Source organism: Hemitrygon akajei, chromosome 2, assembly GCF_048418815.1.
Source record: "Hemitrygon akajei chromosome 2, sHemAka1.3, whole genome shotgun sequence".
NCBI lineage: Eukaryota > Metazoa > Chordata > Chondrichthyes > Myliobatiformes > Dasyatidae > Hemitrygon > Hemitrygon akajei.
In genome coordinates, this window is record NC_133125.1 from 87,875,097 (window position 1) to 87,890,528 (window position 15,432).

General features: G+C 41.8%; 1 protein-coding gene across 6 annotated transcripts in view; it reads right to left on the reverse strand.

Annotated features, from left to right (window-relative positions):
* bin1a (bridging integrator 1a) overlaps positions 1–15,432 on the reverse strand; it is a 151,320-nt gene that overhangs the window by 102,602 nt on the left and 33,286 nt on the right. For all 6 annotated transcript variants that reach the window (XM_073025509.1, XM_073025545.1, XM_073025536.1 and 3 more), the window contains exon 2: positions 2,852–2,932. In XM_073025509.1, the coding sequence (XP_072881610.1) occupies positions 2,852–2,932 (81 nt within the window). The remainder of the gene's footprint in view (positions 1–2,851; positions 2,933–15,432) is intronic.

The following is a 15,432-nucleotide window of genomic DNA, read 5'->3' on the forward strand; positions in this document are numbered from 1 at the left end:
TTTGAGTGCAGATGTTTTCATTCAGATATATGGTTCATTAAATACAAGAATCTGCACAAAGGCCATGGTCAATATTCAATGGTTTTCATAAATCAATGCATTATAAAGTGTCTCTGATGTGTTAACCATTTTTCCACAGACCTACACAATGCTGTAGAAACTCAGCAAGTCTGGCAGCATTTATGGAAAGGATGAAACAGTTGACACGTCAAGCTGAGACTTCACCTGGACTGAAACATGAAAAATGTATTCCTTTCCACAGATGGTGCCTGACCTGCCGAGTACCTCCAACAGTTTGTATGGGTGAAACTGGACTTCCAGCATCAAACTGCATTCCACAGACACCAACCTGCAGACTGTTTTCAACACTTGATTCCAAACCTTTTTGCTTTACATTTGTCTCTTGGCCAGCCTTAGTTTACCATCCAGATGGAAGGTCATACAAAACTATACCAGGACACACACTGTTGCACTACTGACCAACATTACCATTTTAATTAGCTTTCCAATCCATGCTCCTGTCTCACCCTAGTGATGCATTTATACTCCCATCTGAAGCTCATGAACACTGCAATTCTGGCTTATCATTCCAGATATGATGTCAAGGCCACAAACTCTGGAATTCTCTCCAGAGGCTGGATGATTATTGTTCTTGTCATCCATTGCTGCTTGTTGTCTATGTTAACAGGTGATGATGTTAACTGGATTAGCAAGTTTGCTGACGACACGAAGATTGGAGCTGTAGCGGACAACAAAGGCGGCCATCAAAATTTGCAGCCTGATCTGGATCATCTGGAAAAAATGGACTGAAAATATCAGATGAAATTTAATGCAGACAAGTGCGAGGTGTAGCACTTCAGGAGGACAAACCAGGGTAGAACTCAGTGAACAGCATGGCACTGGGGAGTGCGGTAAAAAAGGGGAATCTGGGAATATAGATCCCCAACTCCTTGCAAGTGGTATCACAGGTAGACAGTGTCGCTAAGAGCTTTAGGTAGGGTAAATGCAAGCAGACTTTTTCCACAGAGGGTAGGGGAGACTACAAATAGAGGTCAAAGGTTTAGGGTGAAAGGCAAATATTTAAGGGTAGCCTGAGGGACGAATTCTTCTCTCAGATGGTGGTGAGAGTGTGGAACAAGCTGAGAGCAGTAGTAGTGGATCCAGGTTCATTTGCAACGTTTAAGAGAAATATGGATAAGTACATGGGAGGGCAATAGGACTAGTTCAATACAGACTAGATGGGCCAAACAAAGTATTTCAGGTCTGTACTCCATGACCACCTATTCCTAAAACGTTTGATCAATGTAGAATTAAAAGCAGGTAAGTGGAGCTAATAAGTTACCTGACTGCATATAGGGAAAAGGCTTCTTTACTTTCCATGTAATGAGGTAGTATTTTAGACTCAGCTGAAGACAATTACTCCCCAATGCCATTCGGCTTTACAATTCAACCGCCAGGAGTAAGATATGTTAAAGTGCCGGGGTTAGGACTCAATGTATTTAAGTAAACTACTTAAGAACTTTTTAAAAGCTATTATTAATGCTTTTTGAGAGGGTGATTTTAGATGCATATCATATTTTTACTGAGTTAAGTATTGTATGTAATTAGTTTTGCTACAATAAGTGTATGGGACATTGGAAAAAATGTTGAATTTCCCCATGGGGATGAATAAAGTATCTATCTATCTATCTACCCTGCGATTTATAGACACCTGACTGAGATGCAACACATGAACAACTTCCTCTGGTCTCACATAATACTAGTAAGCAAGATGAGCCAATATACGATTAGGACCAACTACTTGCCACCAACTCCCTAAATCAACCACAAAGAATGACCTTCACTTCAAATGCCATCAGTAGCCTCATTAGCCAGACCAGCTTCTGGGCTACTGAAGCCCTGTTGCAACAGGCAGCAACAGTAATGAAGTACAAAATGGAGCAGTGGAAGTAGTACAGGTACATCCTTGGCCAACTTTAAACTTCAAATCAAAATAGTTACCTCCTTCCTTTTGACCAACAGCCACAAGTTCAGTAGCAAGAAGACAAATTCCTCCTCCTGCGAAATGGAAGGGTCCGACACCAATAACGAAGGAATACTGCAATTTAAGTATGGCCATTCTTGGTCTTAACTTTGAACCTGCTTCCTTAAGCTTTCATAGCGGGGGTGGGGGCATAATGGGGACATGCTCCCACTACCTAAATGTTCCCATTGGTATGTGTCTCAAGTAGCCTCTAATAACCAAGTGCAGCTCCTGGCCTTCACATGCAGCTTAGCCATTAAGCCTAGCAGAAATGTTTCTACCTAAAGAGGGTAAAGGTGGGGTATAGTGCCTTAAAAACTAGTCACTTCAGGTATATGTGGCTTGTCAGCCGTGGCTGGCCGAAGGGAAACTACTCTTAAACCTCCACTGCCTTGTGGCTATACCCACTCATGGGGGAAGGCTTCAGAAGTAAACCCTGAGGAAGAGCTAGAGTCCATAAGACAGTCCTACATTGAGTTCAATGCTGATTGACAACTCCTGTGACATTGCTGGTGCCAAACTGTATTGGTCTCTGCCATCCCTTTGGATTCAGAGGCGGAGCCTGCTGCATAGGCTTGCTCTCCATTTTGTACTGCCCTGGGTTGCATACAGCTAGAACCCAACTTCCATAGTCGACCCTGACCAATGGAAGGCCTCACTTTGAACCAAGATCCAGGATACACAAAGTATCCTCATCACAGTGCAATAGAAAGCAGTGAATGTTTGAATTGATTTGCTGCAAGGGGCAATGACTGCTACATTCCCAAAGAACGCTGGTATCATAGGACATCCAATACATGAAAGGAAGTTAGATTCAGTATCTCTTACCAGTTGTCTGCTGAAGTTTTGCACACATTGCTCAAACTGCTCATCTTTTGTCTCATCAGCCTTGCCCAGCTTCTGAAGGACCTGCAAATGTTAAAGCAGAGAGTAAGTGGATGCTAAGACATGCTGAGGTGATGGGCTGATCTTACAGAACAGCTCCAGAAAAGGCAAAAGAGTTATAGCAACACCTGAGGCAAAGAACTCGAAGCCCATCTTAAGACTCTCAAAAGTACAAACAACTGCTGTTAGTATTCAGCAGGTCAAGCAACATATATGGAGAGAGTTCAGTCTAGTTTTTGTACTGTGTCATGTAACACCATTGTCCTGAAAAAACATTGTCTCGTTTTTACTATGTACTTTATCAGCAGTTATGGTCAAAATTACAATAAAAGTGACTTAACTTGACACTGGATGACCTTCAGAAATATTCACTGGTTTTTATTTTTAAAATGTAATTGAGTCTTTGTAGGACATTAAAGGCTAGTAGTACATTGTCCAAAAGGTACCAAATAAAATTTATCAAAGTATGTACATGCTAAAATACGTAGACTCACAAACAGCCAAAGTGCAAAGACAAACTGCAAATAAAATAGAAAGAACACAAGTTGTAAAGAGTCTTTAAACACGAATCTGTAGGTTGGAGAATCAGTATGAGTAGTGGTGAATTAAGCTATCTACACTGCTTCATGAGCCTGATGACTATAGAGTACCGTAGATGTCGGATTATAAGCCGCTACTTTTTTCCCACATTTTGAACAGCTTTGAACACTGCGGCCTTTACTACGGTGCGGCTAATGCATGATTTTTTTTTCATGCCGCCAAAAACATTTTGCCTCGTAACAGTAGACCAATAAAATTGATGAGTAGTTTACAGAGGTCCAATGAAATTGTACGATAAATCAAGCGCACTTTCACAATTATTGTAAATCAGTCATTTGTACTCACCCTCATCAACATGGAAAACACTCGAAGAAAAGCATTGTGCTGCCTTTATGGCAGTTATTTAGTTTATAATATTTTCGCTTAGTAATTCATTTGTTAGTATTTTCTAGTTAAAGTTAGAAGTACTACATCCCGGGATACTATGACGTCACATCCGGTTTCGCCGCGTCTTGTGAGAAATACCGGTTTGCGATAAACGGGAAGGTGGGGGCATTAGGCGAGCGCGAAACGCTGCTTTTAAGTTAAAGGCGATCAATAACTTTTCCTGGTAGGCTGATTTTTTTTACCAGTCGTTAGGAGATATTGGAATGTATACGCAATGTAATTTGTGTGTTACCGATACGTATGTATATTTAAAAGTAGCCGTGTTACAGGCACGGTTCGAAAAAAAGCATTTGCAATATGTTTGTTTATGTTACCATATGGATTTAATTAAAAGTTAAAAAATCCTCACGTGTAATATCTTTCTGTGTAAATATCTCATATTACAACGTGGGACACCTGCGGCCTAAAATCCGGTGCGGCTTGTACAAGTACAAAATTGATTTTCTTTCTAAAATTAGAGCCAGCGGCTTTTAATCAGGTGCGCTCTGTAGTGCGAAATCTACAGTAGTAACTGTTCTTACACCTAGTGGTGTGGGAGCTAAGGCTTCTGTAGCCCCTGCCCAATGACAGTGGCAAGAGAGCAGGTCATGGATGGTGGCGATCTTTCATGGACTCTGCAGAAACCCTGATTAAAAGGCAAAATCTAAACTGCAATAGCCAGGTCCATAGTTCAAAACAAAAATTACTACATTGTGAGCTAATAATTGTGGGAACAAAGGAGCATGCTACTATGTATTTTGAACTGTAAACTAGGGAAATGGAAGATGAAAATGACATGCCTGAATGCTGTAAATTAAAGTATTGACTAGTTACATGGGCTGGTATGGCAACTGAAGTGCTTAGAACCACAATCAGCGGCAGAGAATAGTGCACTCGCCTCAATACATGGCACATCCTCCCTCACTGGTAGTATGCCTCAGGAAAACATCCAAACAACTCTGGTCATGTCACCTTCCTGTAGCTACCATGAGGCAGGAGTTGCTGAAGCCCCCCCCCCCACCCACCCATGTAGAAGAACAGCCACTACCTTCAACCATAGTTATTACCATACTGGCACAACTTAATCTCACCTCATTATAGCAACACCATGTCCACTCATGAGCATTCACAGGCAGCTCACTGCTGAGGACAATTTTGTCACCTCCCTCTGGTTCTTTTCCATGGTCCATTGCCCTCCATTCGATTCCATCTTCAGCCCTTTACTTCTTTCACTTATTCCCTCCTATTTTCTTCCTTCACATCCCGTTTCCCATCCACTCATCTTTCCCCTCACCCATTGCCTGCCTGCCAGTTTGTACTGCTACCCCCACCCCCCCCACCAACCCCGGCAACCTTATTCTGGCTTCCACTCCTTCCTTTCCAGTCCTAATGAAGGATCTCAGTCCAAAATGTTGACTGCTTATTTTGTTCCTGACTTGCTGAGTTCCTCTAGCCTGGAGGTTTGCTGATGCTACGTGGGAGGGTAAATAGCTTTGCATGGGGCTGGGAACTGAAAGTGAAGGATCAGACAGAAAGGAAGATGTCAGGGAAAGTAATGAATGGCAAAATCCAAAATAACAGGTATGGTGGATTGGATAGTTTGAAGCAGGTGTAAACTACTACCAGGAGTATTGTGGGTAAAGGTGATGAACTTACAGCATGTATCTGAACACAGAACTACAATGTTGTGGCCATTACAGAAATGGGGTGAAGGGGGCAGGAATGAGTGACTAACATACCAGGTTTTTAAAGTTATAGAAAAGATAGAAATGGAGGTTAAAAAAGGGGGGGGGGGGGGGTTGCTAGTTGCACTAACCAGGGACAATATCACAGCTACACTCTGGAGAGACATAATGGAGGGTTCAGACACTTGAGTCCATTTGGATAGAACTCAGGAATAGGAAGGATGCAACCACACCGGGTCTGCACTACAGATAGCCACAACTGAAGAACAGATATGCAAACACATTAAGGAAATGTGCAAAAATAGTGTTGTTGGCATGGGGGAATTTCAACTTCCACAATATAAACCAGGACCTTCTTAGCACAAGGGGCTTTGATGGATCAGAATTTGTTAAGACGATCCAGAAGGGTTTATTAAATCAATGTTTAGATGAACCAACAAGAGGACGAGCCATACTGGACCTTTTGTGACTGACTAGGCTAGGTTACTGACTTTTCAGTGGTGAACAGTTGGTGACTAGTGAGCACAACTCAACTTTCAGGATAACTATAGACAAGGATAGGTATGGTCCTTGCAGGAGTTAATTGGAGCAAATTACAATGGCATTAGGAAGGAACCAAGAGGAGTTAATTAGAAACATTATTTTTCTGGCAGGTCCACATCAGATGTGTGCAGGGTATTTAAAGATCAATTGCACAGAGTACAGGAAAGACATGTTCCTGTTAGGAAGGACAGGGATGGAAAGATAAGAGAACCTTGGATGTCCAGAGGTGATAAATTTGGTTAAGAAAAAGGAGAAGTATGTAAAGCTTTGGAAGTCAGGATCAAACAAGTACAAGGATTATAAAGAAGCAAGAATACTAAAGGGAATTAGGAAAGCCAGGAGGACCCATGAAAAGTCCTTGGCAAGTAGGATTAAGATGAATCCCAAAGCATTCTATACACATATCAAGAGCAAGAGGATAGAACCACTCAAGGATAAAGGGAACAACCGCTTGGATGCAGAGAATGTAAGAGAGGTACTCGAGTACCTTGCTTCAGTATTTACCAAGGAAAAGGACATTGAGGACCAGGAGGTCAGTGTTGGGTCCGTATATATGTTAGGGCTTTTATAGGTCAAAGAGAGGAAGTGTTGGGCCTCCTAATGAGTACTAAAGTGGTTATGTTCCCCGGGCCTGATGCCATTTATCCCAGGTGAGCAGGGAGGCAAGAGACTAGAATCTTCTTGTCGTCTTTACGCATAGGCCCAAAGGCCTGACAAGTGGCTAATGTTATACCTCTATTAAAGAAGGGAACAAGGGAAAATCCTGGGAACTATAGACCAGCGAGTCTCACACATTGAAGGGAAACTGCTGGAGAAAATTCTTAGGGATAGGATATATGAGCATTTGGAAACCCATGGCCTAATTAGGGAGAGGCAGCATGGCTTTGCGCAGGGAGGTTGTGTCTGACCAACCTGGAGTTTTTTGACAAGGCGATGAGAGAAATTGATGAAGGTAGAGCAGTGGATGGTGTCTACATGGATTTTAGTAAGGTGTTTGACAAAGTCCCTCATGGGAAGCTCATCCAGAAGATTAGGACACAGGGGGTCCATGGGAAATTGGCTGTTTAGATTAGAACTGGCTTGCGCATAGAAAAAGGGTAGTGGCTGAAGGGACTTATTTGAGCTGGAGGTTGGTAATTAGTGGTGTTCCGCAGGGATCTATGCTGGGACCTCTGTGATGTATATAAAAGACCTGGTTGAAAATGTAGATGGGTGGATAAGTAAATTTACAGATGATACCAAGATTGGTGGAGTTATGGATAGTGTAGAAGACTGGCAAAGAATACAGCACAATATAGATCAGTTGAAGATATGGGTTGAGAAATGGCCGACAGAGTTTAACCCAGATAAATGACCTTGGTAGGGCAAATGTAAGGAGACAGTACATTTATGGGCAAGACCTTACAGTATTGCTGAGCAGGGAGATCTTGGGAGTACAAGCTCATAGCCCCTTGAAAATGGATACACAGGTCAGCAAGATGGTTAAGGTGGTTTATGAAATGCTTGGTTTTATTAGTTGATTATTGAGTTCAAAAGTCAAGAGGTTATATTGCACCTTTACAAAACTTTGGTTAGGCTACATCTGGAGCATTGCATCCAATTCTGATCCTCCCACTATAGGAAGAATGTTGAGGCTTTGGAGAGGGTACAGAAGAGGTTTGCCAAGATGCTCCCTGGTTTGGAGGGCATGTGCTATCACAAGAGGCTGGACAAACTTGGGTTATTTCTCTGGAGCAGCAGAGGTTGAGGGGAGATCTGATAGAGGTTTTTAAGATCATGAGAGGCATGGCTAAGTAGAAAAGGAGTCTCTTTATTCCCCCCAGAGTAGAAACAGCTAATACCAGAGGGTATGCATTGAAGGCGAGAGGTTCAAACAGATGTGAAGGCCAAGTCTTTTTTTTTTTAAAAAAACTTTGTGGTGGATGCCTGTTATGGTGGTAGAAAAGAGGATTTTAAGAGACATTTAAATAGGCTTATGAATATAAGGAAGATGAAGGGATAAGGACTTTGTAGGTAGGAGAGATTAGTTTTTGGGGGTTTTGATTTACTTTTTAAGCTGGTTCAGCACAACATTGTAGGCTGAAGGGCCTGTTCCTATGCTCCACTGTTCTAAAATACTATTCTCTCCATTTCTCCCAAGTTTTTCCATACCAGTGCCTTTTCCTTAACTGTGGCTTCCATGCTCGAGAGTTCTTTCCATTTCCTGCAATTCAGCTTTGCTCCTCTGGAAAGGATAGGATTCTCCCTCATCCTCACCTTCCTTATTCAGCAGATCCATAGCTCTTCCCCCCCCCCCCCCCCCAAAATGATTTTACCATCTGACATCTTATCTTTTCTGAGAACAACTTCCTTTAACTTCAGGCATCCCACTTACACCAAGACTGACCAGTTCTATTGCAAGCTTGGACAAATCAAACCTGCTTCTCGCCACAAGTGCTGCCTAACTTGTTGGGCATTTCCAGCATTATTTGACCTCGCTGGTCTGTGCTTTAATTTCACCATGTTCTTTCAATCTGCCAGCCCTTATTCATTGCTTTCAAAAGTGACACTTGGGACACCCCTGGTCTCTACTATCTGATATTGTCCGAGGGCAAAGTGGTGTTGCTGGTACATGTCAGTAAAAGGACTTTAACCTTACAGACGTTGAGTACGATACTCAACTTTTCATACACTTTGTGAAAGCACTGATGGGTTGGAACTCAGCATCATCATGGGCATTTTCAAGCCTGTGTACAGACTACTGAAACTCAACTAATTTTGGTCACTGTATTTCAAAACCTAGGTTGAACAATTTTGGCCCTATCCACTCAGATATAAGTCCAGATGTGATGTTATAGAGATCAAGGTTTTGGGCAATGCTGCAGCCTTTTGATAGTCTTCACCGAGAATGATTCTGCAATTTCCTTTCTTAGGGCAACATACATTCAGGGAACCCTGTGAGCCATATTGTACCCAATACCAGATTTCCAAAACACTTCTGAGCTGTTGCAGGGTTGCAAGATGAACAGAAGAAATCTATTGAAAGATGCTCTCAAACACTTTGGAAAAATGCAGCATTTCCACAAATTACTGGGAACTGCTGGCCAGTGACCATTGAAAATGGAACTGCAGCACTTTATATTGAGAACCAAGGACAGCATCAGAAGCAGAGGCTGCGTCCAAGTGGAAAAAGCAGAGCACCACAAGTTAGCTGCAGACACCCATGTGCAAAAGTCTGATGTTCTCACATTGTTCTGATCTGCTACCTCAGAGTACAAGTCATTCGAAACCATCAAGAGCAGGCCTGTTACTCTCTCAATCAATTCCCCTCAGCTTACTCTCATGTACTGTGCAGTTCTGAAAGGGCATCAATCAGAAACATTAACTCTATAGTATATAGCCTGAACTGCACGATTTCCTGTATTATTGTTGCTTTGAAACCCACAGTTGTCCAGATTCACTGAATGCCAAACTATATCCTTAAATCAAAAATGGAATTTGTACAAATTAAAACTTTAGTACACAGTATAGTTTGTTGCCGTTTTACTTTAACAGTGTATTCTATGTGATCCCACTTCTGCAGGGTGCCTTCAAGTCTGCTTCATATAAAAAGTGTAGTTGTGGCAAATATAAATTTGCCAGTACAAGAAACCAATGAACAAGATTCTCAATACCTAACCGACATCAATTAATGCACTGCCAGGACTGCAGAAAGTGACTGAATAATTGTTGGAGCAGAATTAAAGCAATTCTGACAGGTGTGATGGGCAAATGGCACCTGTATGTGGCAAATGGCACAGCAACACAAATAATGCAGTGCACGAGAACAATCTGGAATAGCACTGGAAGAATCAGATCAATCCTGCTGATTTTTCCTTCAATGGCAGCCTGGCTAAAGGAGCTACAAGCCGGCTCCTGCCACCATTAGTGTACCATGGCTACAGTTTCGCTGAGTAACACAAAATGCTGGAGGAACTAAGCAGGTCAAGCAACATCTACGGAGAGGAATAAACAGTTAACATTTCAGGCTAAAACACTGCAAATATCCCCCATCTGCAGAATCTTGAATTCGAGCTTCTCTGAATAATGCACATTTACTGACATTTCTTTAAAACTCATGATTATCACCGTTGAGAACGAAAAGCAAATGGAACACCAGTATACAGAGTCACTTGTAAAGCACTGAACAGACTCTTTGGTTCACCATTTGAACTTCATTAATCTGTACTTGTACCAATTACTCGCGCCGTCTATTGTTCCCCCTCTATGCCTTGTAGCTCAAGTAGTAATTACATTCCATTACTTTCTCTAGGAACAAGTTCCAGATATTCTCCACCAAGAATTTTTTTCCTCTAAAACATCTTCCCACCTTAAAACATGCCCTCTTGTTTTTGATATGCTTGCCATGGGGCAAAAAGATTCATCCTATCTATATGTCAATTTTATATACTTCAGGTCATCTCTCAGCTTCCTTCACTCCAAAGAAACCAGCCCATCCTATCCAAGCTGTCCCTAGAACCAGTCCTCCAATCCCCAAGCACACAATTCCTTTGTGATGACTAGAACTGCAGAATACGATAAAAGCAGCAGCAGTCTTGCAAAAAAAAATCCCAACTTTTAGATGTTATGCCTCAATCCATGAAAGCAAACATGCCATTCCCATCTACCCATTCAGTGAACTAAACTTAAATCCCCACCCAGACATGCTTATTAACATTTAACACCCAACCAGTGTGTTATTCCAGGAAGAACATGACAACTCCAGGTCACTGATGGTCAGGATCAAATCCAGAGCAGCAGAACCATAGGCAGCAGCTCTTCTATTTGTGCCGCCCAGTTATATATTGCTTACTCATTTTAGTAAAGACAGTTGGAAATATTGATTTTTAATTATTTCTACAAGGAACAGGCCCTTCTGGCCCAACACTTGTTGAATCCTAACTTAATCACTTATTACTTAGCTGTACTTTAAATGCAGATCACCTTATGCAAGGTATGTAGTGAGAAGGGATGTGTGCAGCACTCTACAAACCACTGCAGATACTTCACTAAATGCTGCATCACCACATCCTATTTCATGTGTATGCCTGGTGTCAAATATGCTCAGCTTGCATGTTGTTTTGTTAAGCTAATGTCAGTTTTCTACTCAAATGTCCACAAATTTTACAGTTTAATTCAAATCATTTCTATTGGAGTTTACAGACACCTCAAAATCACGTGTACAGCACCGGAAGCTTACATTCAGAAAATGTCAAATCAGCAGAGCAACCCAGCACTTCACCACCTTTGCACCATAGTTCAACAAATAAATTAGCTCTGTCCCTTTGCTTGGATATACTAAACCCTAACCACTTACTGAGTAACAGTTTCTGTTAACTGTGTGATCTTAAATCCTTCGTTTGTTAACCCTTCAACTAAGTTTTTCCTTGTGCTCTAGATGCTTTGATTTTGAACATCTCAGCTTCTAATCCAGTTTTTCTAATCCACAAAATCTCAGCTGCTGCCACTTCTCTGGATCCATTCCAAAGAACCTTTCCACGTGTGGGGGCCAAATATGGAGATGGTTCTGCATGAACACATTGCCTATACACAGCCGTAGCTTCCTCATGAATCTTCAGACTTTGCTCATCAAATTGAAGAATTTGCATCACTAGTAAAAAAGCAACCTCAAATCAAGCCTTCTCAAAATCTACCCCCCCCCCCCCCACCACACTCCTACCGAAATTTAACCTGCAGGAAAATTTCTGGTGATTCCAAACTGGGGTGTTGGAAGCTGTCTGAGTTTGAGTAGATGGGAGGAATGGGAAAGAGGCACAATTTGTTATTTTGTCATTACTGCTAGTGTTATTCTACTTATTGTGGGCATTCTATGTTGATGCCAGAATGTGTGCAGACACTGGCAGGCTACTCCATCACATCCTTAGGTTGTGTTGATTGTTACATCTCACTAAATGTTTCAACGTAAGAGATAAATAAATCTGAATTCAGATGGCTAGTATGAATGCACAGGAGTCTAGGACTGCCTCATCTCCCCAAAAAAACTCCATACAGAATTAGATCATTATTTGCAACATCAGGGTAATGGGCTAGGCTGCCATTGGTGAGTGCTGTCGCGTCACCATCGACTCATGGTGACCCCATGGATAGAGTAATTGTCCATAGGGTTTTCGTTCGGAGAAACGGTAGTAAATTGCTAGGCCTCTGTTCCTACTGCTGCCCAGGTTGGGATTTGAACCTGGTGGGATACGAACTCATGACTGTTCACCTCAAAGTCTAGTGCTGATGCCACTACACCACCAGACAACCCAATAGGCCGGGTTCATCAGACCCAAACAATTCAAATGCTCAGGAGATGTGGACAAGTACAATAAAGTAATTTTTATCATAAATTAGAAAGCACAAATAAACCACACTAAATATTTTGTAGTAAGTTATAAAATTTTCAGAGTTCATGATTCTTAGTCACCACTTGACAGTCGCTGTTGTCAGGGGAAATTCCAATTTCTGACTCACTTGTGAAACCACCCTGGGACCTAGGCACCGATCATGATTCCCTAGCCCAAAGAACCATGCAAGGTACCCCAATAAACACAAGTTGCACAAGCATTAAGAGAAACAAACTTCCATCTTTTTGTACTCATGCAATTAACTCAGCCTGGTTTCTTTCATTCAAATAACTCATGCTCAGCAGAACCTTATAAATCAATTAGACACTTCAATGCTCACTCCTTATCCACCAGTGTTTTGGCCTCAATATTCTTTGAGTTACAAAAGAACATAACATTGCATACAAGATGAGCCTTAAACTAAAAATGAATTCATCAAGCCAATTTGACAGACACCAAAAGAATCTTGTCAACCCAGCTCTCAAAGTGACCAACAGATATCCTCACGTTAATGGTGCCCGAGTCCAAGAAAGAATGCAGCTGCTATCAAGCAAATACCCTACATGACAAAATTGTCATTTTGAACTGTTCAAACATTATCCAATATTTTACAAAGTTTAATACCACACAACCAGTTTTTAAATAGATAACTCCAAATGCCCTCAATAAGCAGTGCAAGGAAGCCATGTTCCTGACTTAGTACATTTATCTCAAAAGGTGCATTCAATGTTCTAGCAACTTCCAGGATTTAGATTGACTGATAAAATAATGGCGTTTCCAAGATAGGATTGTGCACCATTTTAACAGAAAGCTGTATAACTTACTAATGTTTCTTTATTTTACAAAAAGCATTGAGTAATGGTTTGATGATACTAGGTGACTTTGTAAATAGGCTGCAAGGCCAGCATAGTGTACCAATGATGGAAAATGTCCAGGAGGATATTGGTAGATGTGATGCCAATGAAGCAGGTTTCTGTTTCAGAAGATGAAGCATACTCATCCAAGCAAATGGCAACAAATGACACATTTCACTGTTTCGATGCAATGTACAATGAGGCATTATGATACTGCACATATGATAAATTAATCTGATTCCATCACATTAATCAGCAGAATTCCTATCTAAAGACACAATCTGCAACTGCTGGTAATCCAACCAACACACAAAATGCTGGAGGAACTCAGCAGGCCAAGCAGCCATCTATGGAAAAGAGTGCACTTGATGTTTCGGACTGGGACCCTTCATCATGACTTGGAAAAAAGTCAAGTAGAGCAAGGTGGGGGAGGAGGGGTCAGAACAAGATGGTAGGTGATACAGGAGAGTGGGAAGAGGTGAAAAAAGAGCTGGGAAGCTGATAGGTGATAAAGGGCTGGAGAAGAGGAATTCTGATAGAAGATAGCAGACCATGGATGAAAGGAAGGGGAGGAGCATAGAGGGAGGTAATGGGCAGGTAAGGAGATAAGGTGAGACAGGGAAAAGGGAGGGGTGGGCAAAATGAATTACCAGAAGTTCGAGAAATTGTTCATGCCATCAGGTTGAGGCTACTCAGACAGAATACAAGGTGCTGCTCCTCCAACATGAATGTGACCTTATTGCAGCAACAGAGGCCGTGGACTGGTATGACGGAATGGGAAGTAGAACTGAAATGGGTAGCCACTGGGAGATCCCACTTTTTCTGGCCAACAAAGTGCAAAGCAATCTCCCAATCTACATCAGTCACACTGAGAGGTCACACCGAGAGCACCAGATACAGTAGATGACCTGAACAGACTCTCAGGTAAAGTGTCGCTTCACCTGGAAGGACTGTTTGGGACCCTGAATGGCATTGAAGGAAGATGTGTAGAGGCAGGTGCAACTCTTATCCTTTAAGTGAAACAAGTACCAGTAGGGAGGCCAGCAGAGAGGGATGAATGGACAAGGGTATCACCTAGGGAGTGATTCCTACAGAAAGCAGTTAGTTGGGCAGTGGGGCAAAGAGTGAAAAATGTGCTTGGTGGGATCCCATTGGAAATGGCTGAAGTTAGAGAATTATGTACTGGACACAAAGGCTACTGGAGTGGTAGGTGAGGACAGAGGATCCCTATCCCTGGTGGGGTGACAGGAGGATCAGGTGAGGGCAAACGTGCATGAAATAGAAGAGATGCTAGAGAGGGGGCAGCAGTGATTAAGGACGGTAAGCCCCTTTCTTTGAAAAGAACATTTCATTAGTTCTGGAATTAAAAGTCTTATCCTGACAGCGGATACAGTAGAGGCAGAACTTTGTTTTTTTTTTAAATGAATGACAGGGTAGGAAGAGGTATAGTTCAAGTAGCCGAGAGAATCAGTGGGATCTCCAGCCCTTTATCTTTTTCACCCATCATCTTTCCAGCTCTTTACTTCACCCAATCCCCTTTCACCTATCACCTTGTACGTCTTCTTCCCCCTCCCCCACCTTCTTGGTCTAACTTCATCTTTTTTCCAATCCTGATGAAGGGTCCCAGCCCCAAACTGTTGACTGTTTACCATTTTCCATAGATCCTGCCTGGCCTGCACTACCCCAAAGTAACTCTTCCTTGTCAACACTTCAAATTATCAAAGTGCATGTCACCACACAAAATCCTGAGATTCATTTTCTTGCAGGCATTCATATTAAACAAAAATAATGAAAGATCACACCCAATAGGATGGACACCATCAATGTGTAAAAAAGAAATGCAAATGCAAAAAGAAGTGAGCAATAAATGTTGAGAACACAAGATGAAAAGTCCTTGAAAGTCTTACTAGGAAATGGTTATCACAGGAGAGCCCAACTTTAAATACATGGATGGAAATTACAATGGACATTTACAAAATGGAGAAGATAACAGTATCTGTTAATCATAAGCTGGAACAATTTGATTCATACTGGGAAAAATGGTTTAACTACATAATGCCTTATAGGCCTGATTTTATTCTCACAAATCAATGAATATGTTGTATTTGTTG